At 46.1% G+C, this 26,047-nt stretch overlaps 1 protein-coding gene across 9 annotated transcripts in view; it reads right to left on the bottom strand.

Moving 5' to 3' along the window:
- GAPVD1 (GTPase activating protein and VPS9 domains 1) overlaps positions 1–16,899 on the bottom strand; it is a 52,602-nt gene extending 35,703 nt beyond the window's left edge. For 5 of the 9 annotated variants that reach the window (XR_014164464.1, XM_081896290.1, XM_081896289.1 and 2 more), the window contains exons 1-3: positions 16,755–16,877; positions 3,554–3,773; positions 2,291–3,134 (exon numbers count right to left, since the gene is read on the bottom strand). Coding sequence is in view for 8 of the 9 variants with exons in the window: in XM_081896290.1 (XP_081752416.1) it covers positions 2,291–3,134; positions 3,554–3,738 (1,029 nt within the window). In the remaining variant the exon portion in view is untranslated. Of the gene's footprint in view, positions 1–2,290; positions 3,135–3,553; positions 3,774–4,993; positions 5,018–16,754 lie in introns of those variants that run through there. The other 4 variants (XM_081896293.1, XM_081896292.1, XM_081896291.1 and 1 more) reach the window with 2 other exon arrangements.
- Positions 16,900–26,047: the final 9,148 nt, after the last annotated feature.

The following is a 26,047-nucleotide window of genomic DNA, read 5'->3' on the forward strand; positions in this document are numbered from 1 at the left end:
AATTTAAAGCTGGTCAGCATGGCACAAATTAGACTGGCACACTAACTGTCCTTGGAAGGCAAGGAACAACCCAGAAAATGTAAATTTTGTTGGTAGCAAAGGGTAGTCCAAGTAACATGGCTATTGGTGGATCTCTTGATTTTGCCCAAAAGGTACGATGAAGTTGTTCTCTCCTAGCTTACAATAACATCAAAACAACCTGTATACACACACATTCCTTGTAATGGATACTGTAAAACCACATCCCTCTTAAAAATTCAACCTTTTTACAATAAAGTGGTTATTTGAGTTCAATTGCTCAGCGGTAGGTAGCGCTGGGAGAAATAACAGTCAACATCACCTTATCTCAACAAATGAAAAATACTCTGGTAGCACAACTGGAAATAAAATAAAGCAACTTGGATGCTGTCCCAGTTCTTTTAAGCAAAGAAGAAAGACGCACACTATGACAGTTGAGCTATCTGCAATATAAGCAGGGCTGGAAAGGCCACTCCAAGGACCTGGGTCCCGGCCCCCCCCCCCAAATTATAATGGCAGCTAGAATTTTTTTTTTTTTTACTTTTGTCCTAGTCTATATAGGGTTGATGAATAACAACCTAACTGTAGGAATCTGAAAACAGCCTAGGGCCTGGGTAGGCATACTAAGACTCAGGGCCGGATCCGGCCCAATCACCTTCTAAATCTGCCCTGCGGACGGTCTGGGAATCAGCATGTTTTTACATGGGTAGAATGTGTCCTTTTATTTAAAATGCATCTCTGGGTTATCTGTGGGGCATAAGAATTCGTTCATTTCCCCCCCAAAAATATATATATATATATAGTCCGGCCCCCTACAAGGTCTAAGGGACAGTGGACCGGCCCCTGCTGAAAACGTTTGCTGACCCCTGGCCTAGGGTAATGGTTTGTAAGCATTAATTCTTGCAACAAATGAGGACAGCTATTCTTCACACTTCTAGTGTGGCTTTAAGCAGTGGGAGTTCCCCTCCAGCTTTGCCATTTGTATGAAAAAGTTAGAAACCCATCTGCTTGTACAGTAAAGTACAAGAAACTTTTTACTTGATTGGGAATATTGCAAGATTTTGGCCTTATGTTTTATTTCTGTATTATACTGTTGTATTTATGTTGTATGTGAATGTGATTGTTAAATAAGGAATAACACTGCAAAATAAAGTTATTTCCTCACGTTTGTGTAGCATTTGCTTCTCTGGCTCCTAGTCATCTGACATAGCTTTTCCTCTAGACCCACAGACAAAGTCCAGAATAGCTAACAGCTCACAAAATAACATTTGCCCAGAGAAAACTATGAACCACCAGCTAACAGGAAGACTGAAGAGGCTGCCTGCAAACAACTGGTCTCGCCACCAGCAGGCAGAAAAGGGGGACACAGCACCAAAAATGGAAAAAAGGTGGATTAAAAAGGTATGCAGGGCAGCCTTCCCCAACCCTGTGCCCTACAGCTGTTCTCAATTACAATTTATATCAGCACAACTGTGCTGATGGGAGGTATAGTCCAAAACACCTGCAAAAGCACCAGGTTGGTATAGGGTTTTTTTGGAGGGGGGCAAAGTTTCTGGATTACCTTGGCATTTTTACTGCACCATTCCTCTTGACAACATTCATCCACAAGTCTGCTTTCTGAGCTAAAGAGGATCAAGAATGCCTAACCTGCCCCCCCCCAAAAAAACTTAAAGTACACCTTGTTTCTTAGACACAGCACCTTTCTCTATTTTCTTCTTGGTACTACAGACTAATACAGCAGCACTATGAGAGAGAGAGAATACCGTATTTTTCGCCCCATAGGACGCACTTTTTCCCCTCCAAAAATGAAGGGGAAATGTGTGTGCGTCCTATGGGGCGAATGCAGGCTTTCGCTGAAGCCTGGAGAGCGAGAGGCATCAGTGCGCACCAACCCCTCTCACTCTCCAGGCTTCAGGAAACTATCCGCAAGCCTTGTGAGCCTGGTGGGAGTTCCCACGGGCTCACAAGGCTTGCGGGCAGCAGCCTGCAGCCCCGGTGAGTGTCCGCAAGCCTTGCACGCCCGGCGGGAGGTCCCGCCGGGCACAAGAGGCTTGGGGCAGCAGCCTGCCGCCCAAAGCACGCGGAGCCCTCTGGAGGGTGCCCCGTGCTTCGGGCAGGTGTGCGCAAGGCTTGGGGCAGCAGCCGCGGCTGGGGGGGGAATAAATTTTTAAAATTCATTCCCCCCCCCAAAAAAAACCGAGGTGCGTCCTATGGGCCGGTGCGCCCTATAGGATGAAAAATATGGTATATATTTTTGAAGACCTGGTTATACCTGCATTAGGTTGAACCTTGCCACTTCATTGATTGGGGCATCAGAAATAATCCCATACTGCTCTGGGTTGACCACGGCAGGACAAATGAAGCAAGTCAAGAGAAGGTCCGTGCACATGGCTCTCACTTCTCCGACATCAAGCCTGTCCACACAGGAGAGCGTTTTGTACATCTGGGATACAATCCACCGTAAGCTGTGTGGGAAGCAGTAGGTGTTCTGCTTGAGGTAGCCAATGAACTTATTCACCAGGGCCACCAGCTTGGCCTCGTTGGATTCTACCATCTCCTGAACTTTCTGCCTGAACTTTTCAGTGCCCTTTTCCCCAAAGAGCTTCTCCTGCTGGGTGGGCGAGAAGCGGTCAATCAATTTGCTGGGGTCGGTTTCCAGGTGGTCTTCATCTTCAACCAACAGCTGCATAATGGGCTCGTGTAAAGTGGCAGTGAGGAAGAGCTTGGCTGAAAAGAGCCCCTCAGAAAAGAGTTTGAACAGAATGCTGAATGCGCAGGTGCCTCTCCTTAGGAGCCGTCTGGGATTATCACTTTCCTTGAGTTCAAATTCAATCAAGTAGCGCAAGACTTGGAGGAGGTAGCTTTCGTCTTCTGGCATAATGCAGTTGCCATAGATGGAGGTGAAGACGGTGTGAATGACACTCTGTGTGTTCTCCTGGTTGAGCTTCTCTCCAGCAACCAGGCACGATGCAATAAGGCGAGGGTTTTCACGCAGCCTGTTAAGGAATTCTCCATAGGCTGTCTCTTGAAAGCCCAACTGCTTGTACCCATCCACGAACAGTGTATCCTCCAAGACCTTGGCATGCTGGCAGCATTCAGCAGGTGAAGCTTCCGCGCTAGGAAAATATAAATATATATAGAAACCATTTAGATCACCCAAAATCTTAATTTCTCAAAGTCACAAAAAAATCAATGGAAAGAAAAACATTCTATTTTTGCTGAGTATATCCACACACACACATTTAGCAAGAATCTCCTAAATATTAAGATCTCAAAGTCCCATCTATGAAGAGACGGCCACCAACTCAAGACACAGGTAAGTCTTCTCAGTGGTTGCAAGAGGGCTATAAAATACACACCCAATTGCATCCCTTCGACCCAGCTCAAAGCTATGTTTTCTTTATCCTCGCTCAAAAGTTCTGTGCAACTTGAAAGCTTACATTTGGAATGTGTGATTTCTGCAGTGTTTCAGTGCACAAATCACTGTCCAATTTCAGATATTAGCATTTCTATTTCTGTATGTACCAGCAGTTACCTTGTTATGATTAGCCGGTCCAAGTTAATTCTCTGCTGCTTGGAAATCCATGCCGTGCGATACAGCTTCTCAGCAGTCTTCAGCACCTCAGCATTCAATCTCTGAATCAGCTGCTTTTCGGAGTTCACATAGAGCCGTTCCTGCTTGAGGTGATGGGCCAATGTGTGAATGTCCAGCTTCACCATCTTTGAAAGGGGGCAGCAGGACGCTGGGTGACTTGCTGTGAAGGAGAAACAGGATGAGATCCATGGACAAGGACATGTTACACTGTGTTCAGTCAATCCATGGTACACTAATTGAATGAACTTGGGGCCACCACAGTGGCTAGCATGATTTGGCAGAATTAGCTGGGATATGCCAACCCCAAGCACCCTCTTATCCCTTTAACTTAGAAGCTAGGAAACCTGTCAGGTTCAGTTTATCAAATCTAGGCAGCAACAGCAACATAATGATTCAATACCTGGCTTCTCCAGAAATTAAAAAGTGAAGAGAATAAAAATGTAATTCTGAAGCAGCCCAAGTATCAAGTTGGGTGTGAAAGATATGGAATGAAGCAGCAGTTTTTGCAAGTATAATTGCATCAGGGAACACAGCTGCAAAACTGAACACACCTCAAAAATAATTGTACATGAATTAGGCAGTTCAGCGTTTTCTTCAAAGGAGAGCAGAAAGAAGAAAAATGGGCTCAACGCTGCCATGGCTTGCTGGCTTTCAGGTAATTACATTATCCTCATGGAAGAGTTAGCCTTTGAGAAAAGTAAGAAACTGTGCACTCCCCACTGTCTCAACCAAGACCCACCCCCCCCCAAAAAAATCCAACATATCAACCAGCCACATAAAGCATTTCAAGCTGACCAGAAGGTAAAATGTTTTACTACATCTTTTTTACCGCATATTTTACCACATCAGAGAAGACCCTCTAAAATTAATGGGTCTAAGAGAGTCAAATGTCCATTATTATTTTTCAATGGGTAGGTAGAGAATAGGACTAACAGTGGGTACAAACATGTGTGATCCTGGGGGCCCCAGCTGGCTCAAAATGTCTAGCTGCTTGAAGCTGAAAATCCAAAATCTGCCTAGCCCCACTCCACCAATTAACATACAGGATAACATACTGGGAAGACAACAGCAGGTTCTCCGCTGAAATGGTGTGGGAACTGTGCTAAAACTCTACTGTGCCTTATTCATTTCAAAGGATACTGTCTTCCTGTTCAAGCCCCGCTGAAACTTATGGGAGCAAGGATTTATTTTTCTACCCCAGATGAGGTTGGAGTCTTTCACTCCAAAACCCTTCAAAGTGCTCAAAACTCACCATCTGCCTTGCCTCACTGTAAGACCACTTCTGGTGGGGCCTCAGCATTTGAAAGACAAAAACTCTGAGCCCTGGCGTTCTCCCACTCCCCAGCTTTTAAAAAAACATTCCCCATCTCCCATGTTCACCTGTACGTCTGCCAGTTAAAGTCCAGAACCATGAGACGCCAACCCTATGTTGCTTTGGAAGTGTTTAAAAGTTGGCTGCATGAATAAAAGCGATACTTGAATTCAGTGAAATGGGAAGCCCATGGGGAATTAAAAAAAAAAATACTGTCAAGATGACTGTGTGCTTTGGTCTCACTTTCACTGTTGCCTAAGTAGATATTGAGAGAACAGTCTGCTCTGGAAAATCCTCTCACTAAGTAAGAATAATCGCTACAGTCCAGATATGGCAGTCCATGGCAGTTCCTTCTGTCATCAGGTTTCCAAAACAAACATTACAAATGGTTTTACATGCTGCACTTGTGTTATGCTAGAAAAATAGTTGACTATACACATGTTTTTAAACAGAGAGTGGCATGAAATGTGTTGGCAGATTCTTTTTAAAAAAAGAACATAGTACAACCACAGTATCAGTTAAGGAGTTCAACTAAAAAGGGGGAAATATCTATTTGGGAATTTTGCATGAAAATCTGTAATAATTTGCCTTTGCATTGTTCATATTTTGCATTCAAAAGCTGAAAACAACAACCACCTTGCACTATAGCACTGTCAGACGACCTCAGCACCAAAAAGACAACCCAAGATTAGTTTTTTAATGCACACAAACCAGAAAGCCGTAAGTACATTAGGCCGCATCCATAAAGAGCTTTTGCTCTTCGCAACTGACAGTGTAATGGATTTCTACCACTTGTGATTCTCAACTAGTTTTCTTCAGAATTGCCTCACTGAAGTCTTCTTGACTAGAGTATGGGAGACTAACATTTCAAGCACAATTATGTGACGCACAAGACAATACATTCAAAACCTTCAACCTCCAGGGAGGTTCCTCTTCAATAAGCTCAAAGAATCGCCCCATGTTCCTGAAGAACAGTTTGAAAACCACTACATTGCGCAAATAAATCTGTACTTAAGATAAGGTGCCTGCTGCATGTCCCAAACGTTAAGAATCAGAGACTACATTCTAACAATATGTTAAGCACTACAGATTACTTTCTAAAGTGATCCCAAAGGCATAAAAAGGATTGCCCATATGATGCCCTATAGCAGGCACGTCCAACAGGTAGATCGTGATCTACCGGTAGATGACTGGACGTCTGTGGTAGATCACTGGTAGATCATTGGCTTCCGCCAAGAAGCTGAACAACTGCGGCTCTCCTTAAAAAAGCCCAACATTTTAGGTAAAAGGTAAAGGTACCCCTGCCCGTACGGGCCAGTCATGTCCGACTCTAGGGTTGTGCGCTCATCTCACTCAAGAGGCCGGGAGCCAGCGCTGTCCGCAGACACTTCCGGGTCACGTGGCCAGCGTGACGAAGCTGCTCCGGCGAACTGGAACCAGAGCAGCACACGGAACGCCATTTACCTTCCCGCTAGAAAGCGGTACCTATTTATCTACTTGCACTTAAGGGTGCTTTCGAACTGCTAGGTGGGCAGGAGCTGGGACCTAACGACTCAGCCACAGGGATTCGAACCACCGACCATGCGATCGGCAAGTCCTAGGCGCTGAGGTTTTACCCACAGCGCCACCCGCATCCCTACATTTTACCTCCCTAAAAAACTCAACATTTTACCTCCCTGAAAAAACTCAACAACTTTGACCCAACCCCCCCCAAAATGGCCCTTCCTCCTTCCTAAAAAAAGCTAAACAACTTTGACCTGAACTCCCCCCAAAAGGGGTTAGCTCACTGCCAGTTTTTAACTCTGAGTAGACTGCAGTCTCTTGATAGTTGTCCACCCCTGCCAACTAAGGCAAACTAAGGCCCGGGGGGCACATCCGGCCCAATCACCTTCTAAATCCGGCCTGCAGATGGTCCGGAATCAGCGTGTTTTTACACAAGTAGAATGTCCCCTTTTATTTAAAATGCATCTCTGGGTTATTTCTGGAGCATAGGAATTCGTTCATTTTTTCCCTCCAAAATATAGTCTGGCCCCCCACAAGGTGTGAGGGACAGTGGACCGGCCCCCTGCTGAAAAAGTTTGCTGACCCCTGCCCTATAGATCTTGTTGCAGACCAAGCATATCCAATGGCAGTGCTTTATTTCTATCCCATACCACTGCTGTTTGCCTGCTCGCACCCACCCCCACCTCTCCCAATTGCACCCTTGCCTGTTGTGGCCACCATTTTCCGCAGCAGCAGGCACAGCCTCCCAGTGTGGCCCTTTTATGATCACCAAAGCATCTTCCAGGAAGGCGCTTGACAATTGTAAAAGGGTCACGTCAAACCTTGGGGTCTGCCGCAACCTTTTTACGATCAGCAAGCACCTCCTTGAAAGGTGCTATGGGCAATCATTAAAGGACTGTGCCAAAGCACTTCCAGGAGGTTGTGCCTGCTGCCATGAAAAAAGCGGCAGTAGCAGGCAAGGAAAAAATAGGTGGTGGTATGGTGTACCGGTGTGTACAGCCTCAAAACAAGCACTGGCCAATGGACCAGGATCATAAGAGTTGTAGTCCAACAATATCTAGAAGGTATCACATTGGCTACCTTTAGCACAGATTCACACTAAGTTACCAAAAAATTATTACAGATTGTATTTCTCTTGGGGATAAGCCCTAGAGCTGTCATCTTTTTTTCGGAACCTAGGATCTCATTTGCAGTATCATCCTGGTAAAAAAAATAAATCATTTGAGCCTGCCATTCTGATGTGTTTTCCACATGTGGGGTCACTTTAAGAAAGTCACTCTGCAACAGCTAAGCTAACATTCCACTGGGACTGAACTCTTGGCACAGATTTATTAAGATTTATGTCCCACTTCCAGTAGAAAACCACTGAAGCAGCTATGAATAACTTCAAGCATTTATTTATACATTTTACTGCACATTGTAATGCTGGTTTTGCAGGGGCATCACAGCTGCTCATGCAAGAAGATATGAACCAGCACAACTATTTTGGATTCACTATAATCAACAGTTTAAATTCTATGCAGACATAAGAAACTATAGAACGTCAGCAGCCGCTGGCATTTAGGCACATGGATTCCGATAAGCTCCCAAGTACCACTTCTGATATTCCACTCCAGTTATCACCTTAAACACGCAAGTACAGATTCTGGATTTAAAATAGTCAAAGACATGAGCCTTCCTCACCACATCAGAAAGGTCACATGAGTATTGGAAAATCTTTAAAAAATCAGGAGATGCCCTCCTTGCAATATGACAAAACCAAAGAAATGTGGAGCTTGGCAAATGTTGAAAACAGAGAACAATGCAGCACTGGTGACACCTCAAAGCACTCAAAATCTATTCATTTTGACAGCTTGGTACAAAATGACATCAAAAGAGGAGGGAAAGGGATTTTCTGCATTTACAGATCAAATATCACTAAAAAAGAGAGCTAAATGAGATAATTCAAGCCTGCCAGGCTTTCTCAGCCTCTAGAGCCTAGGCTGTATGAGGCATGCTGGACATACAATGGAGCAGCCCACACAGGACTTGGTTGATCCTGCAGTCCAAGAGGAGCTGCTTTTAAAAGCCTGTGCTAATTGATATAAAATTTCCAGCAAAAAAAAAAAACCCCAGTCAATATTGTAACAGGCGAGCATGTGGAAAGAGAGAGTGCTTATTACTTATAATATATTCAGTGTCACCTACATATATGGTACCTTACAAACTTTCATAGGCAAAAAAATACAGTCCCTGCCCATCTTATAAGGGGACAATGGGGAAAGGAGGAGCGGGGTGGGAGAATATAGGTAGGGAGGATATGGGCAAATGAATTTAAAACTTGGCTACAGTCAGGGATGAGGATTAAAGGGATATACTGCAAGACTTGGAAGAAAAAAAGCTGGTAGTGAGGGCTAAACCTCCTATCCTGAGGGAATGGGGGGGAAAGGCAAAAGTGTCTTCAAAGCTCAGTGCTTCACTGAGGGAATGAATGGCAGCTACTCCCTTACATATGATAAACTAAAGGGTCCAATAAGGCACACTATAGAGGGGGGCTAACTCTGCCCTGCCCTTGGTAATGCCCACCCAATCAAACTTGATTCTCTCTATCACCCCATTCTAGCGTTCTAATTTATTGGTCCCTCCACAGAGGGAGTGAATTTTCAGAACTGTGACAGATAAAGGCTTAGACAAAAATGCTTCTGAATCCCATTTTCTAGAAACCACAGGAAGGGAGAGTGCTCTTATAATTGGGTACTGCTTGCAACTCACTCCCACTTGAGAACAGCATGCTGGATTAGACAGGTCACTGGCCTGATCCAACAGGCTGTTATAATTATTACTCTTCCTCCCACCCCTTAAGAAAACCCTCCGAAAGCTATGTTCCCCCAACTCCTGGAAAGCCTTCTGCTTTGTGTTAACATGGCCATAGCAGTCAATACTGTATAAGATTTACTTACCAATGCAGAAATGGTCACATCAAATACAAAGCAGACCAAGGCAAAGCAGTGTCAGTACTAATCTGTCTGTATCAAAATATATTTAAGACGAACCTGAAACACTCCCCTACTCCTGTGGTACAGCTGAAATGAAAAATAGCCTCTACTTTCCTACGGTGCTATTCCATGTTAGTTCTACTCAGAACTGATCCACTGAAGTCAATGGACAGAGCTGATTTAGGTTCATTAGAACTTTGTTGGATAAGCTTAATATCCATAGTAACTAAAAACACTTTAAACATGTTTTTTTAAAAGATTAATTTGGGATTGGGTCCTAGCCAAAGCAGTCACCTTTCTGAGTAAAAGACAGCTTCCTTATTAAACCAGCACTACCAAAATACTAGCATGTTAAATACATTAGGCTTAAAAATCAGGTGGCCACCTGACTACCTGCAGCATCAAGGAACTGCCATGAGAAAAACAAGGTAAGGAAAACACTGGCAAACAGGAATGGAGTTGGTGCTTTTATACTGTAACCATGTACCAATGACTAATACAGGTATATGGTAGCAGGCTGACTATTAAGTTGTGCAGACTTATTTGCAAGGGTAAAATACATGGATGAACTGACATTTATAAACACCCAGACTGATGGTCAGTGGGCTTGCTTTTGTAGGGTGGTTGTCAGGGCTGGACAGAATCTCACAGGCACCCAATCTGAATAGTTCGCCTTGAACTTTGATGCTGGCTCCTATGAACCCCATTTCCCTCTCCATTAGCCCTGTTGGCAATCTGCCTATTGGCAAGGTTTACTATTTCTATACAGAGCCACTTGTAATTGTCCAGTACTAAAGTGCAGAGGATGTCTGGCTAATGCAGTCAGAATCCTGAGCAGGGATAGTATGATTAATCCTTTAAAAGAGGATTAGCCATAATGGCTATGTTCTACCTCCACTATCAGAGGCATCATGACCAGTTACTGGGTGAGCGGAAGGATGCTGCACTGAAGTGCAGCTTGCAGGTTTCCCACAGGAATCCGTTGAGCCACTGTGAAAACAGGATGCTGCACTGGATAGGCCACTGGCCTGATCCAGCAGATTCTTCTTATGTTCTGGTATTAGTAATATATTGACATATAAAGTATCTCCAAGTGACTTACCAAGTTGTAAAGGAAAGCATGAAACACACACACAAAAACCAGGTTGCATCCAGTATACTAATAGTCATCACTCAGTTGGTAAAGCATGAGACTCTAAATCTCAGGGCTGTGGGTTCTAGCCCCACAATGGGCAAAGATTCCTGCACTGCAGAGAGCTGGGTTAGATTATCCCCATGGTCCATTCCAATTCTATGATTCTGATGTTGGATCTACTTAGAGAAGACCCACTGAAATTAATATACTGATAAACTAATGTAGGTATATTAATTTCAATGCATCTACTGTGAGTAGAACTTAATTGGATACAACTTCAACTGCCAAACAATAACCCATAAAACAGCAACAAAAACATACCATCAATAGACAGCATAATCACAGTAAGAGATGCTAGTGTCCACTATGCAGGGCCAAGAAAATCCTGGGCATCTAGATTCTTTGCCAGCAGCACTCAAGTAAACAGATATCCATCTTCCAGCAAAGAAGATGTCTAAATATTTTCTTCTGACACCATGCATAGGAACCTGAAAATATTTTCCCAGGCCTGCAGTTTTGAGCTCAGGATTCTGTACATTTCCGTATGGTTAGAGTAAGAATGAAAGCAGAAAAACCACTTAAAAACAGGATGTGATAATAGGGTGCAACACAGGCAAATTAAAGTCCACTGAATTCAACTGGATAATTTAAGCTCTTCCTGGACAGAGAGAGAGAGAGAGAGAGAGAGAGAGAGAGAGAGAGAGAGAGAGAGAGAGAGAGAGAATATACAGTAAAAGAATTAAGTGTAAACAATACAAATGCATACAGAATTTTTTTTAAAAAAGATACAGTGGTACCTTGGTTCCCGAACTTAATCCATTCCAGGAGTCTGTTCGACCCCTGAAACTGTTCGAAAACCAAGGCGTGGATTCCGAAAAACGTTCACAAACCAGAACATTTACTTCCAGGTTTGCAGCGTTCGGGAGCCAATTTGTTCAGGAGCCAAGCCATTTGAGTACCAAGGTACCACTGTACACTGAGGAGGAAAACCTGAAAGCAACTGAGAATACAATACAGTATTCAACTATCGCACATTTTTAAAAGGGGGTGAGTCAATTCAGTTCACAATAAAGTCTCTCCACATGTTTATTCATAAAACAGGGGGTTTAGTGGGCTGTTTGATTAACATAGGAGAAAAACCATGTCAAATAAAAATATCTTTTTAATGAACAGTTAAGGACTCTCCACTTAGATGTTCTGACAGTGCAATGTCCCATACTTTCACTAGCAACTTCCCTTGGGAGGCCACTAACAATGTGGCTGTGGCAAGAAGCATAAACCCACGAGGTTTATGCATGATGGGAGAGTTGGTACCATGCTCCAAGGATAGGAGCTCCAGACTGGGTCTGGTGATATTGAGGTGATAATGGAGATAGCATCAAAAATAGGCTTCCTTTCCCGTTTTAGTCACACATGGCTTTTATAGTTCTGCCTGGCAGGCCATGTAAATTTTTAAGGCTGCAATTCTGTACCCTTACCTAGAGGTGAATCCCACTGAACTCAAGTGGGACTTGGTTCTAAGTAAACATGTTTAGTGTTGTATTATTAGGTTAATAACTGAGGATATATTTGTAAGGCTAGTTTGAAGGTGGGAATGTTCAATATACTGGTTAGTTGTGAAGTTATGTTCTGTTTCCCCCACACACATCGAAGTTTTAAACGGACAACTGTTTATGCTGCTGCAATGAAAAGGTCTCAGGTAAAGTTTGTTCAGCTGTTCCTGGCTCAACTGCATGTAAAAGCAAAGGAGGAAAATGTGAAACAAGTTTCTGAGGGAAAGTAAGGTAATTTGTTTATTTCATTTTATATCCTTCTGTTCTAGCAATGAACTTCCGAGTATTGAGAGTGCCTTTGTGGGCAGCAAGAGCAGCATCCCTTGGAATGTTTCAGCAGAAAATATTGTTTTGTGCTGCACAGGCACCATGGATTCAATCCAGGTGAAGCTCAATGCTTTGATTTAAATGAAAACATATGGGTCCAGAAGCTCTGAACTACCGGTATGCAGCAATCCCACCACATATGAAGCAGTGTTCCAGGCAGCAGAACAAATATTCCATACCTTGTAACCTGCATGAGTTGTTACTATGAGACCAAGCAAGTAAGTGGCTAGTTGCAAGCCTGTCTTCAACCATCAACAGACAGAAAAAGGCCACGTTGCTACAAATATATCTAATACGATTTTTACAGGATGAAAATCATAAATCCACAGTGAATAGTATCACTTCCATTGTATTCAAAGAGGACAATGTATGTAACTAGAGGATAGTAGCATAATCATAAATTTGTTCTCTCTCAAATTTTATGTGAGAGCAGATAAAGGATGGCTAATCAGCCTCTGGGACAGATGGTGCAGTAACTTTACAATATGTAGTAAATTCTCACCACCTAGAACACAGTAATGGTTAGTATAAATTTAAAACCTCCTTTGTGGCCTGCACCAGCTCCTCTAAATAAGGCAGAAGATCATGCACGTTACCCTTCTCTGCATCATCTCTACTACACAACTTGACATATTACTAAACAGAGTAATGAACAAAAAAATACAAATCTTAATATGAATCTTTTAAGTAGAATGACAGCTATATTCCCATTTAAGATCACTCAAACCCAGGTTTCACCTTTCTCCTAAAGTCCCTGGGTCTGTGTCTGAAGGCATATAAAGCAACCACCTTGCTGAAGCAAAGTTGAAGTTCAGTGCTAGGATGAGAGACAGGAAATCCTACATAAGCAGAATTTGCCAACCTGGCACTCTCCAGAGGGGCTGTGGCTCAGTGGCAGAACATCTGCTTTGCATGCAGAGGGTCTCTGGTTCAATCCCTAGCATCTTCAGGTAGGTCTGGGAGAGAACCCGCCCTGAATTCTTAGGAGAGCTGCTGCCAGTCAGTATAAACAATGCTAGATGGCAGCTTATCAAGTTACCTTTTGACATCATCTCCCATGTCTAACAATGTTTGTATGTCATGGGTGAATTCTCAAAATCATTTAATATGACCAAACTAGTTGCCACTTTAAAACCCCACTGCCTCCTTTGTCTGATAAGCACACACCTGAGGTTTGCCCCTTTCTTCTTGGAGAGCAATAATTTTGTTCCCTGCTTAAGCATACCAGAAATATGCAAAACAAATCTCCATAACACTCTTGTGGAACTGTGGAACATAGAATATGTTTTATCTGATAATTTTCCTGTTTGCTTTCTCCCACAAAAAGAACCATTTTGACACCCAAAACAGAGCTCTTTCTTCAAACAGACTCTGCTACTCACCACCATCAATACCCTAAAACAATGCTACACCCAGGGTAATGTGGGGGCTGCAAAATGATGGCTAGTCTGCCAGCAGAGCTGGACTCCCTCAGGTGGAAGGTTGGGATATAAACAGAATAAATAAAATGAATTTGCAAATCAAAAAAGAAGCCATGATGCTTCAAACAAGCTCATGCCCACAATAAACTGGGATAATTTCTCCTCCCTCCTCCCCATGCCTCATAATTTTTGGCAAAATGGTACCGCCTCATTTTACTGCCTGCAAACAGGATGGAATAATTTCACTATTGGGATGGGATAACTAGCTTATATGTCTGAGTGTCTAACACTGCTTCCAACTTGTAGCCACCTAAGACACATCCATCTAGTATTTATGGACCCACTGCCTTTGAACATGGAGGCTCCAGGGGGTTATAATGGCTTTGATCATTTGAAGCTACCTTCAAACAGAGTCTGGTCATTGGCCCATCGTGCATAATACTACCTGCTCTGACTGGCAGCAGCTCTTGAACATCTCAGCCAGCATGTCCCATTTCTCCCCCCATGCCCAATATGATCTGCTGGAGATTGAACTGGGATGCCCTGCATTCAAACATAGTGTTTGCCACTGAACTACAGCACCTGCCTCATCCGCTTCCATGATTTTAGAAATAAAGCTATCTAAGCCAGAGGTTGCCAATCACCCACCACATGCTGTGGCCCTGAATTCCTTACATTAATTACACACAGTGTGAAGCAGTGCTTCCTTCTGTCCACTCTGAACCTACCAGAGATTGATTTTGGGAACCTGCCTGATTCTGAGCCAGACCATGACGCCATCTATGCCAAACTACTGTCATCTCAGATGTGAAGAAACTCTAGTACAGTGGTACCTCAGGATGTGAACAGGATCCATTCTGGAGCCCCATTCGCATCCTGAATAGAACTTAAAACGTGACAGCGGATTGGCGCGTCTGTGCGTGCAGCATTTTGCCACTTCCACGCATGTGCATGACGCCATTTTGAGCGTCTGCACATGCACGAGCGCTGAAACCCGGAAGTAACATGCTCCGTTACTTCTGGGTTGCAGCGGAGTGCAACCTGAAAGCGCTCAACCTGAAGCACATTCAAACCAAGGTATGACTGTATCTCAGACAGAATTTTCTCTTTTTGGGGGAAGTGCTTCGAGCTTTATTACCTAGAAATTAAGAACTAGAAATTAAGAACACATTCTCTCCCTCTCTCCAGCAGTCCCCATCACTACCACCACCCTCCAATTTGGAGGACTCTTCTACCCCACACTTTTTCTTCAGAGCCTTACAAGTTTGAAGGTTGGAGGAAAATTCCTTTTCTGCAACAAGAAGAGGAGGGAAATATGTCATAGAACAACACAGCAGGGGACAATCATAACTGGCAAAGAGAAAATAAATATTCTGACTTTAGACTAAAGTGGGGGTAGAGGCACAAAGAGTAGAATAAGTTAGTTGAAATATAGATGAAAACTATAAACACATAAGGGAGGGAAGGAATGCTCTGACCTGAGAATTAAACTGAGGGAGGACACTGAGAACAGGATGCTGGGACTAGACTGTGTGATGGCCTGAAGCAGATTCTTCACATAGCAGGGATGAGGAACCTATGGCCCTCCAGGTGTTCTTGGACTACAACTCTCATCATCACTCACCACCAGTACAGTTGGCTAGGGGTTGATGGGAACTGGAGTTCAACAACAAGAGGACCACAAGGTATGGTGTTGGTTGTAGGGCCTGAGAGGGAAAGGAGGGGATGTCAATGCAAAATATGGAGGAGGGACGCCTAACTTGTGGCAGAGGAAGGACATATAAGAGCTAAATTACTTCTGAGATAAATGCATATAGGTCAAGTTGTAACCTGATCAGAAGTTGAAAGGACGGGGTAAGCAAATGCAAAATGTAAGGAAAGCAGGTTGTATGTGTGTCAGTGCAAAAGTGGCAAGAATTGACAAAGTGAGGAAAAAATAGCCTGCCTTTAAGGTAAAGGCAAAACAAAAAAAAATTCCTTCCAGTAGCACCTTAAAGACCAACTAAGTTAGTTCTTGGTATGAGCTTTCGTGTGCATGCACACTTGGGGCTGTAGACTGGGGGGTGGGGTGGTAGGATGCAATGTCAATGGTTTGAATAGTCTGACCAGACACTGAAAGGGTAAGGAATAAGACGTGCATGGCTTTATAAAAAAAAGAAGAAGAAGAGGCAAGGCCAGGTGGCTGCTATCTTTGCAAAATTGGGGGCGGGGTGGGGAAGCTGACAATCACGAGGTGGGATAAGAACACCTTGATTTTCGGCTGAAAGGGGAGAGGGCGTAGTCTAGGTGAGAGTACGGGAAGCCAATGCAAAATATGGAGAGGGGAGATAAAATAGGCGGTCACGTGCAAGCTGTAAAGAAGGCAATGCAAAAAAAAAAACCCATTGGGGTGGGGTTGGGGACAGAAGTATCCTGAATTTAGGCTGAAGGGAGGAGTGTAGGGAGGCGGGGGAGAGAGATGCCAAAGCGAAATATGGGGCGTGCGGGACAGCGAAGAGGAAAACGACACGGCGGGGCTTTAGGGGCCGTTCGCTTAGTAGCAGAGCACCCTCGCCCCCCCCCCGCGCGCATAAGGTCCCGGGTTCAACCCCCAGCGGCGCCTCCGAAACCCCGCAGAGCTACTGCCAGCCAGTGTAGACAACACTGAGGTGGTTGGGCTCGGTGTAAAGCTGAGATAAAGCGGGGCGGGGTGGGCTGCTGCTGCCGTCGCCGCAAACTAGATCAGGTCCGCCCCTTCTTTTGCCCAGGCCGGACTCTGCACCCATTGTGTGCCTCTTATCCCCCCCCCCCAACTTCACCAGCCCCACCTCGGGCAGCCCCTTCACGGCCGGGCCCGGCGCTGCGAGGACGGGCAGGACTACTGAGAGGAGGGGGGGCGGCCTGATACGGGCCTTACCCAGCCTAAGGGGACCAACCTGTGAGGCGAAGCCGCCGCTGCCTGGGTCTCTCCGGGTCCGCCGCCCTGCGCGAGCTCCTTCCAGCAGGGCCGCCGCCACCGCCGCCGCCGCCACACCAAGACGCTCCTTCACTCTCCCTCTCGCTTCCCAAGCCAGACACTGCGCATGCGGGATAGAGGGGAGCGCCCTGGAGTGGCTGGTATAAATACTGTCGTCCTGGGAAGGGAGGGTGCGCGCCACCTGCGTAGCCAGCAGGGGGCAGTGGCGGCGGCAGCTGCAGCAAGGGCGTTGAATTGCTTTGCAAGTGCAGTCACTCAAAGGAGAAGGGGCGGGACGCCACGCCCCGAAGGCGGGGAAACTGTTTAAGTGAGGGGGTGTCGTCCTCCGGAGTTCTTGCTACCTTCATTCATTGTTTCATTCATTTATACGTACCCCGCTTTTCTCCCTGAAAGGGACTCGAGGCGACTTACAGTTAAAACAGGAACAGCTAAAAACATTGGGGAGGGAGGGAAACAATTAAACAATAACAGAATTTAAATTCTCTGTATGTATAACAGCTAAATTTTAATAGAATTTTAAAACACATGCTATAAATAAAGGGTTAGTTAGAGGGTGCTGTACCATATTTAGGATAGGAGGGGATGCTGTGATTCCACATTGTGCTAATATTTTAGTGTTCTGTGTGTTTTGATGTTGTACTCGCCCGCCCTGGGGCCTATGGGGTGGGAAGATGGACAATAAATTATAATGACATAACTTTTTTCCCCACTGGAGCATTTTCCTATGCTTTCTTTGCTCCTCCCCCCATCCTTCCCCCCCCCCTTTAAAAATCATGTCAAATTAAGACAGAGACTACCTTAGCTTTTAATACTCTAATCATTTGTACAGTTGTTGTTTTTTTAAGTCCTCACTACATCTGTATCCAAGGGATGCGGCTGGCGCTTTGGGTTAAACCACAGAGCCTAGGACTTGCCGAACAGAAGGTTGGCTGTTCGAATCCCTGTGACGGGGTGAGCTCCCATTGCTCGGTCCCTGCTCCTGCCAACCTAGCAGTTTGAAAGCACGTCAAAGTGCAAGTAGATAAATAGGTACCGCTCTGGCGGGAAGGTAAACGGCGTTTCCGTGTGCTGCTCTGGTTCGCCAGAAGCGGCTTAGTCATGCTGGCCACATGACCCAGAAGCTGTACGCCGGCTCCCTTGGCCAATAAAGCAAGATGAGCGCTGCAACCCCAGAGTCGGCCATGACTGGACCTAATGGTCAGGGGTCCCTTTACCTTTACCTTACATCTGTATCCATACCTTTCTTTCTTGTGGTCCCCCCCCCCCAAAAAAAACCCACTCTTCACAACAGATCTGTGACATAGGTTAGTGCTGAGAGAGTGTGACTAGTTCAAAGTGAGTTTCCTGGCTGAACCATGATTTGAACCATGGACTCCCAGATCTTAATCCAACACCATAAGGACAACACCACACTGGCTCTCATACACTATTGCTGCTTGTCATGCAATCTACATTCCCAGGGGAGCTGAAGGAAGCGGTGGTGTGTCCGCTCTTAAAGAAAACTTCATTAGATCCTTTAGATCTGTCCAATTACCGCCCAGTTTCGAATCTTCCGTATCTGGGTAAGGTAATTGAGAAAGCGGTTGCTGAACAGCTTGGCAGGTTTCTGGAGGAAACATCGGCTTTAGATCTATTTCAGTCTGGTTTCCGTCCTGGTTTCGGGACTGGGATGGCTCTGGTCGCCCTAACAGATTATCTCCTTAGACAACTGGATCAAGGTGGGTCGGGACTGCTGATTCTCTTAGAGCCTTTGATATGGTCGATCATTATCTTCTGGACCACCGCCTTGCTGACGTGGGGATACAGGGCACAGCCCGACAATGGCTGTGCTCTTTTATCTCTGGTTGCAGACAGAGGGTGGCACTAGGGAGGGAGATGTCCTCATGCCACTCCTTGGTGTGTGGAGTGCCGCAGGGAGCAATCCTCTCCCCAATGCTTTTTAACATCTTTATGCACCCCCTTGCCCAGATTGTCCGGAGCTTTGGGCTGGGTTGTCACCAATATGCTGATGACACAGCTCTATCTGCTGATGGATGGCCACACCACCTTGGCCCTGGACAAACTGACCAGATGCTTGGAGACTGTGGTGGGTTGTTTAATGGGAGTCGATTGAAATTAAATCCTTCAAAGACAGAGGTCCTCTGGCTGGGTCGGGATGGCACGAGGGACCAACTCCCTTCTCTTGTGGGGGCAACGGTCACCTCCAGGCATGACTACTGTACGGTAATTCGCTCTACACGGGACTGCCCTTGAAACTGTCCCACAAACTCCAGCGGGTGCAGAATACTGCAGCAAGGCTCCTCATGGAGTCCCTGCCATGGGAGCATATTCACCCAGTGCTTTACCAGTTGCACTGGCTCTCGGTGGAGTATAGGGTCAGGTTCAAGGTCTGGTCTTGACCTTTAAAGCGCTTTGCGGTTTAGGGCCCTCATATCTATGGGACTGTCTCTCCTGGTATGCCCCGCAGAGGACCTTAAGGTCCATGAATAACCGTAGTTTAGAGGTTCCAGGCCCTAAGGAAGTCAGACTATCCTCCACCAGGGCCAGGGCCTTTTCAGTGATGGCTTCGACCTGGTGGAATGCTCTGTCCCATGAGACTAGGGCCCTTCAGGATTTAATCTCCTTCCGTCGGGCCTGTAAAACAGAGCTATTCTGACTGGCCTTTAATTTGAATTCAGGCTGATCTTTTATTTCCCTTCTCTTCACTCCCCCTCCCCTTTTATGAAGATCACCCGCTCTGAGACCCCACAGCTAATTCTCCCCTGGCCTGCTTGCTGGCCCAAGTAGGACCAATTCAACCAGCTAGCCCTGGGGATTATCTAATTGATTTTTTATTTTTATTGTTATTCATGTTTTTATACTGTATTTTATGCTGCTTTTATAATTAAATGTTTTAAAGTGATTTAAATTTGTTGTTAGCTGCCCTGAGCCCAGTTTTTGAATTGGGAAGGACAGGGTATAAATAAATTATTATTATTATTATTATTATTATTACATCTGCTGAAATTCTCTCTTCTACACAACTGTTAAAGTCCTGTCCTCTTTTCCATCTGACCAGTCTAGTTACATTTCATTCTGACCTTATCAAAAGGCAAGCAGAGTTCCTGGGGATGATCTTAAAGCTCAGATAGGCCCATGTGAGTGCAATCTGTCTTTCAAATAACCAGGTGTGAAATTCCTCCACTATAGATAACACCTGCTTCAAACATGACAACATTCCCTGAAGTGAAAAATCCAGCACTTCAGAGAGAAAGGTGCTGGCACTTTTTAGGGTGCTAGATTGTAGTTAATGCATGTAGTTAATGCATGCACTTTATTTTGTGAACCACCCTATGACCCCCAGGCATAGGGCAGTATGCTACTACTATCACCACCACTACTACTACTAATAATAATAATGTGTTACAGTCATACCTCGGGTTACAGATGCTTCAGGTTGTGTGTTTTTTCGGGTTACGGACGCACCAAAACCCAGAAGTACCGGAATGGGTTACTTCTGGGTTCCGGCGGTCGCGCATGCGCAGAAGCGCCAAATCCTGCATGGATCACGTTTGCAACCCGAGCATCCACTGAACTTTAAAAGTGCCTGAATGAGGACACTTTTTGTCTAATGATCTAGCCAACCTCTGCTTCTACAGTGGTACCTCGGGATGCGAATGGGATCCGTTCCGGAGCCTCATTTGCATCCCGAACAGAACGTAAGATGCGACGGCGCGTCTGTGCGTGCACGGATTGCGTTTCACCGCTTCTGCACATGCACGTGAAGTCATTTTGACCATCTGCACATGCGCTCCGTGGCGAAACCCGAAAGTAATGTGCTCCGTTACTTGCGGGTCGCCGCAGAGCGCAACCCAAAAGCGCTCAACCTGAAGCGTATTTATCCCGAGGTATGACTGTAGTCTCTATCTCTTAAATTAGTTCCGCCCCTAAAACCTGAGCTACTTTGTTGTTCTCCCCAACTTGTTGATACAAGATGTCTGCTATTTCTCTCATTCTCTGTAACTGTAACTTGTTTATGCATTAATAAAGCCTTTGAACTCCAGAAACTTGTAACTGATTGTTTCGATCTAATTCACTCAAGCTGCAAGGTCTGCTAACAATGGTGAAGAATTATATTTTGAGATTTTAACATTCCTACCTGAGATTTCCACTGGCCTAAGGACAATGATTATCTCAATAGGGATCAGAAAGGTGTGTTTTAAAACTTCAAATGGAAACGGTGTCTGCCAAAAAGGCAACACCCATCACAGCACAACTACAAATGATGGCTCTCTCACTAAGATGCATCCACAAATAATTTGGTATGTATTCAGCTTTGGTTCTTCCACAGTATACAGGGTTAGGGGCGAGGGAGCACACAATTGTGGTGTTTGTTTGTTTGCTTGCTTGCTTTTTGGTGCCAGTTTTGCGGACAAGGAAATAAGAGCAGAGTTGGAACAGATCTCAAAGATCTATCGACGCAGGAAATCTGCTGATACAGTTGGTGGCCATCCAGCATCTACCTAAAGAACTCTTAACAAAAGAGAATTTGACACCTTCCAAAGCAATCTGTTCCACTGTCAAACCATTAGTAACATCTGGAAAATACCTTTTAATGTCTGGCCAAAATCACAGCCACAGATGCATACGTCAGAACAAGTTCTCTTTTTTCCTCACATCACAATAAGCCAGACTTTCTGGCTCATTGTGGTTTATTGTGAATAAGCAGTGTGCTGAAACATGCAGCCCACTTCACTCCTCCCCTGGTACAAATAAGGTAAATGCACCCAGATGCCTTGGCATCTAGCTACATGCAAACCAGGAATCAGAGCTTTTTGCTCCCTGGAAAGTCATGATCGCTAGCTATGGTTTGCTGTTGGCTTCCTGATCATGGTTTGTGAAAGGGCAATGGACCATTATTCATGGTTTGGATGTACAGTGGTTCATTCGTTTTCAAACATAATCTGTTCCAGAAGACCATTCGAGTCTCAAAACGTTTGATAACCAAAAACTCAATATGGAAAACTCAATACTGTATAGAAAACTCAATACGGAAGCTGCGTGGCATGTTCGACTTTTGAAAAGTGTTTGAAAACCAAAGCACTTACTTCTGGGTTTACAGTGTTCAAAAACCGAAACGTTCATCAACAGAGACATTCAAAAACCAAGATACCACTGTAACAGGGAATCAGAGCAGGACCAGAGGCAAAAGCAAGTAGAATAACAGGCATGTGCAAAAGTTTAAAATTTCTACACACACACTTCCATCCAGACAAGAAAGAGGTAATATCATAGTTCAATGACATATTCCAGCCAGGCAAAAACATTCAAGGGTAGTGGAGAGAGGAAGGGCCTGGAAGGAAGTTATTAAGACCAGCAAAATAGGTGTGGAGACTGTATTTGGCTCCTGACCCTGAGGCTCCCCACCCTGACTTCAGGACTAATCATAATTATATCTCACATCTGAACAGTAGGTAGAACTGAAGCCATGGAAGCTGGGTGTGAGTTGTACATTCTCTGACTCCAGTGTGTTCCACTTCTGGAATCAGTGAGCTGCTCTGTGCACATTTCCACACCCATTTTTCCTCTCCCCGAAATTATAGAAGATCCCCCTGTGGGGTCTCAGGAAAAGCCACAGAGGCCTGTTCTTGTCCTGCATGTTGTTTTTTGTTGTTGGCCTAACTGATGCCATTTGCTTCTGTGAAAAACTGCCTGCTTTAGAATTTAGGAGGATGAGCCACAGATATGTGAAGACCATTTAACGTTGCTAGGCGATTTTCAGTAAAACCTCCCTCTGCCAGGCAACTCTCCCCTTCAAGGTATCCAGGAAGGGTGTCCTGTTTTGATCAGTGCAAGGAACCTCAAAAGGAGGGAAAGAAGGGGGGATGCCTATAAAAAGTAAGAAGAAAAGCTGTTTGGTGCAGCTTCATCATCACACTAGTGAGGGTGGCTCCCCTGCTGTTTTACTCAGCTGAATAAATGAGTGATTATGGGAATCTCCTCTGTCTATGGCATTTATTGGCTTTTCAGTGACCAAGGCAGCTTGGGCCCAATTAGTTGACCCCAACACCCATCCCTCAACAGCTCCCATCTTGATACTTGCTTTATATAGTATTTTATTACTGCCTGCTAAGGTAGGGTTACCAGACGTTCCCGGTTCCCAGGGACAGTCCCCGGATTTGCAAATCTGTCCCCGGACAAATTCCGTCCCTGGAATGTCCCCAGATTTGCAAATCTGTCCCCGGGACACGTGGCAGCAGCAGCCTGAGCAGCCTGGTAGCGCATTTGGTTCTGGCTGCTCAAAGCTCACTGCTGTGGCGCCCGCCATTTTTCCTCTCCAGAAGTCCCCATATGATATGTCTTGTGCACAACACACCATATGGGGACTTCCAGAGAGGAAAAATGGAGGGCACCATGGCCACGAGCAGCTCCTGAAGCCAGCCAGAGCCAAATGAGCTACCAGGCTGGCTCCAGGCTGCTGACTGCCTCTGCCGCCACCACTGCCAAAGGGGAACCGGGGACGTCTAGCGGTACAGATCTCCTGCCCACTTCCCCCTTTGTTTTGACTGATCGGGGAAGGGTCAGGAGTCTCAGGTGGGTGGTGTGCCATTGCCCAGGAGGGGCGCAAGGCGCGTGGTTTCTCTGCCAGGCAAGGTGTAAAGCCCTTATTTCACACCCTGTGAAACATAAATGCGCAGAGTTTTTAAAAAACTGGGCAATGACGCGCCACATGCCCGTGATTCCCGAGCCTCCCCCAATCTCCTGCCCCCTTCACCCTTTGTTTTGACTGATTGCGGGAGGCTTGGGAGTTCCAGCCAGTAAGCCGTTGCCCAGCTTTTTAAAAACTCTGTGCATTTATGTTTCACAGGGTGCAAAAGAAGGGTTTTGCACCTTTATACAATATGCATGTGTGCTTGGGCCCAGCATCCCCACTACTGACTCCCTGTTTCTACTCAGCTAAAAAAAATAAAAATGTGTCCCTGAATTCGTTGGCAAAAAATTGGTAACCATATGCTAGGGCACATTTTCTCTCTTGGCTTCAGTCTTGGCTTTTGAATATGTTGGTGTTATGTACTGAGTTGAATAGGATCCAAACTGCAGCAGTCTGATTGGTCCTAGAACAATAGGCTCCAAAAGGCAGCAGTCTGATTGGTCCTAGAACAATAGGATTCAGAATGCAGCAGTCTGATTGGTCCTAGAACAATGCAGCAGTATGATTGGTTAGCAGGAACCACCCAATCATGCTCCAGATAGAAGTGAATCCACAACCTGATTGGCTTACAGTAGAATTCCGGAATTAGCCAATCATGTGCAGCCCATTGTGTAAATAATGTATATAAAGCAGATACTTTGAGGGGACTTTCATTCATTCCTCCTCACCACTATGAGCTGAATAAAGAGCATGAAATCACTTTGCGACTCTGAGTATATTTCACTGGCGACGAAGGTGGGATCCCGCTGAGCTGACTGCCACACACAGCACCGCAGCACCGCCACCTGCCGCACCGCTGCCTCACACCGTGTATCCAGGCTTCAGCTCTGGGACACAAGGAACTCAGAATGGCAACCAACAGCAGCTTCTCACCATTCAGCCCAGCATCTGGAGACTGGGAAGCGTACGCCTCCCATTTCACCTTCCTCCTAGAAGCCAAAGGGGTCACCGAGGAAGAAGACGCCAAGAAGAGGGCAATATTCTTCAGCTTCTGCGGAGAGGAGATGTTTGAAATCGCCCGGGCTCTCCTTGCACCTGAAGACGTCGCTACTGTTCCATACAAAACAATAATGGAACAGCTGAAGGGGCACTTTTCGCCACAGCCCTCAGTGGTGGCTCGTCGAAATGCCTTCTACGCAAAGCGGCAAGCCCCTGGGGAAACCATAACTGGGTTTGTGACCTCTCTCCGCCAAGCTACCCAGTTCTGCAACTTCTCAGAGCTGGAGAACATGCTTCGTGACTGCCTTGTAGGTGGCCTGAAGGATGAGAAGCTGTAACGACGCCTCTACGCTAAGAAGAACCTAACGTTCCAGGTCGCTCTGGAGGAGGCCCTGGCAACGGAAGCTGCCGAGAGGTCGACGCAAGAGGCACGGCCGAGCCAGCCGTCCCAACCGAGGGTCCACCACGAAGACCTCACCGACGACTCAGGATCCAACAGGGAGGAGGTGCACCGAGTACAGCAGTGCACTCAAGCAGCCCACATACCACAGCTGCCGCGACGAGAAGGAGGGAACTGCGCAAGCTGTGGAGAAAGTCACGGGAGGAGGACCTGCCGTTTCCGCAACACAGAGTGCAGGCAGTGCAAAAAATTGGGACACATCGCCCGGGTGTGTCGGGCTCGGCCCACTCGACGCCAGGCATCAGATGACCAATCCAAGAGCCCCAGGTCCCGGGGCCCAACGCACCAAGGCAACTTGACGGAGCTCACGGACTTCCAGGTATACCAGTTGCCCCACCCCAACGTAGATAACATTTATGTAGAGGTACAGATAGAAGGGGCCCCATGCCTCATGGAGCTTGACACGGGTTCAACTCTATCCATAATTTCGGCAAGGACCTTAAGGAAACTGTGTCCTACTGGGGGTCCCAAACTCAGGCCGGCCCCATTCACCCTCCGGGACTTCCAGAAACGTAAGGTCCCCACAATGGGGGTGGGGACCTTCAGGGTGCAATACCAAGGGCGGACGCGGCAACTGGACTTGCTTGTGGTCAAGGGCCCCTACATTAGCTTACTGGGATTGGCATGGTTTGGACCACTGGGGCTAGCCTTCACCGGGGTGAACCACATGAGCTTACAAGTGGACGTGGACGCCATCTGCAAGGAGTTTCCGGGGGGTTTTCTATGGGAAATTGGGACAGTATACGCCCCCCCATTGCTCTACAGCTTGACCCCGCAGTACGACCGGTCAGGCTCAAGGCCCGCCGGGTCCCGTTCGCCCTGAAACCCCGTATAGACGAGGAATTGGACCGACTCGTGGAGCAAGGAGTACTGGAGCCGGTGCCTAATGCCCCCTGGGAAACCCCAATCGTCACACCCGTCAAGCCTAATGGTTCGGTCTGCATCTGCGCAGACTACAAATGTACCATAAACAAGGCCCTCACGGCCCATGCATACCCAGTGCCAGTGGTCAGCCATGTCCTTGCCACCCTGGCTGGGTCGAAAATGTTTGGCAAGCTGGACTTGGCCCAAGCATATCAACAGCTGCCAGTCGATGAGGCCACAGCAGAGGCACAGACGATTGTGACGCACAGAGGAGCGTTCAGGGTAAAGTGGCTGCAAT

Source organism: Podarcis melisellensis, assembly GCF_964234715.1.
Source record: "Podarcis melisellensis genome assembly, chromosome: Z".
Taxonomy (NCBI): domain Eukaryota; kingdom Metazoa; phylum Chordata; class Lepidosauria; order Squamata; family Lacertidae; genus Podarcis; species Podarcis melisellensis.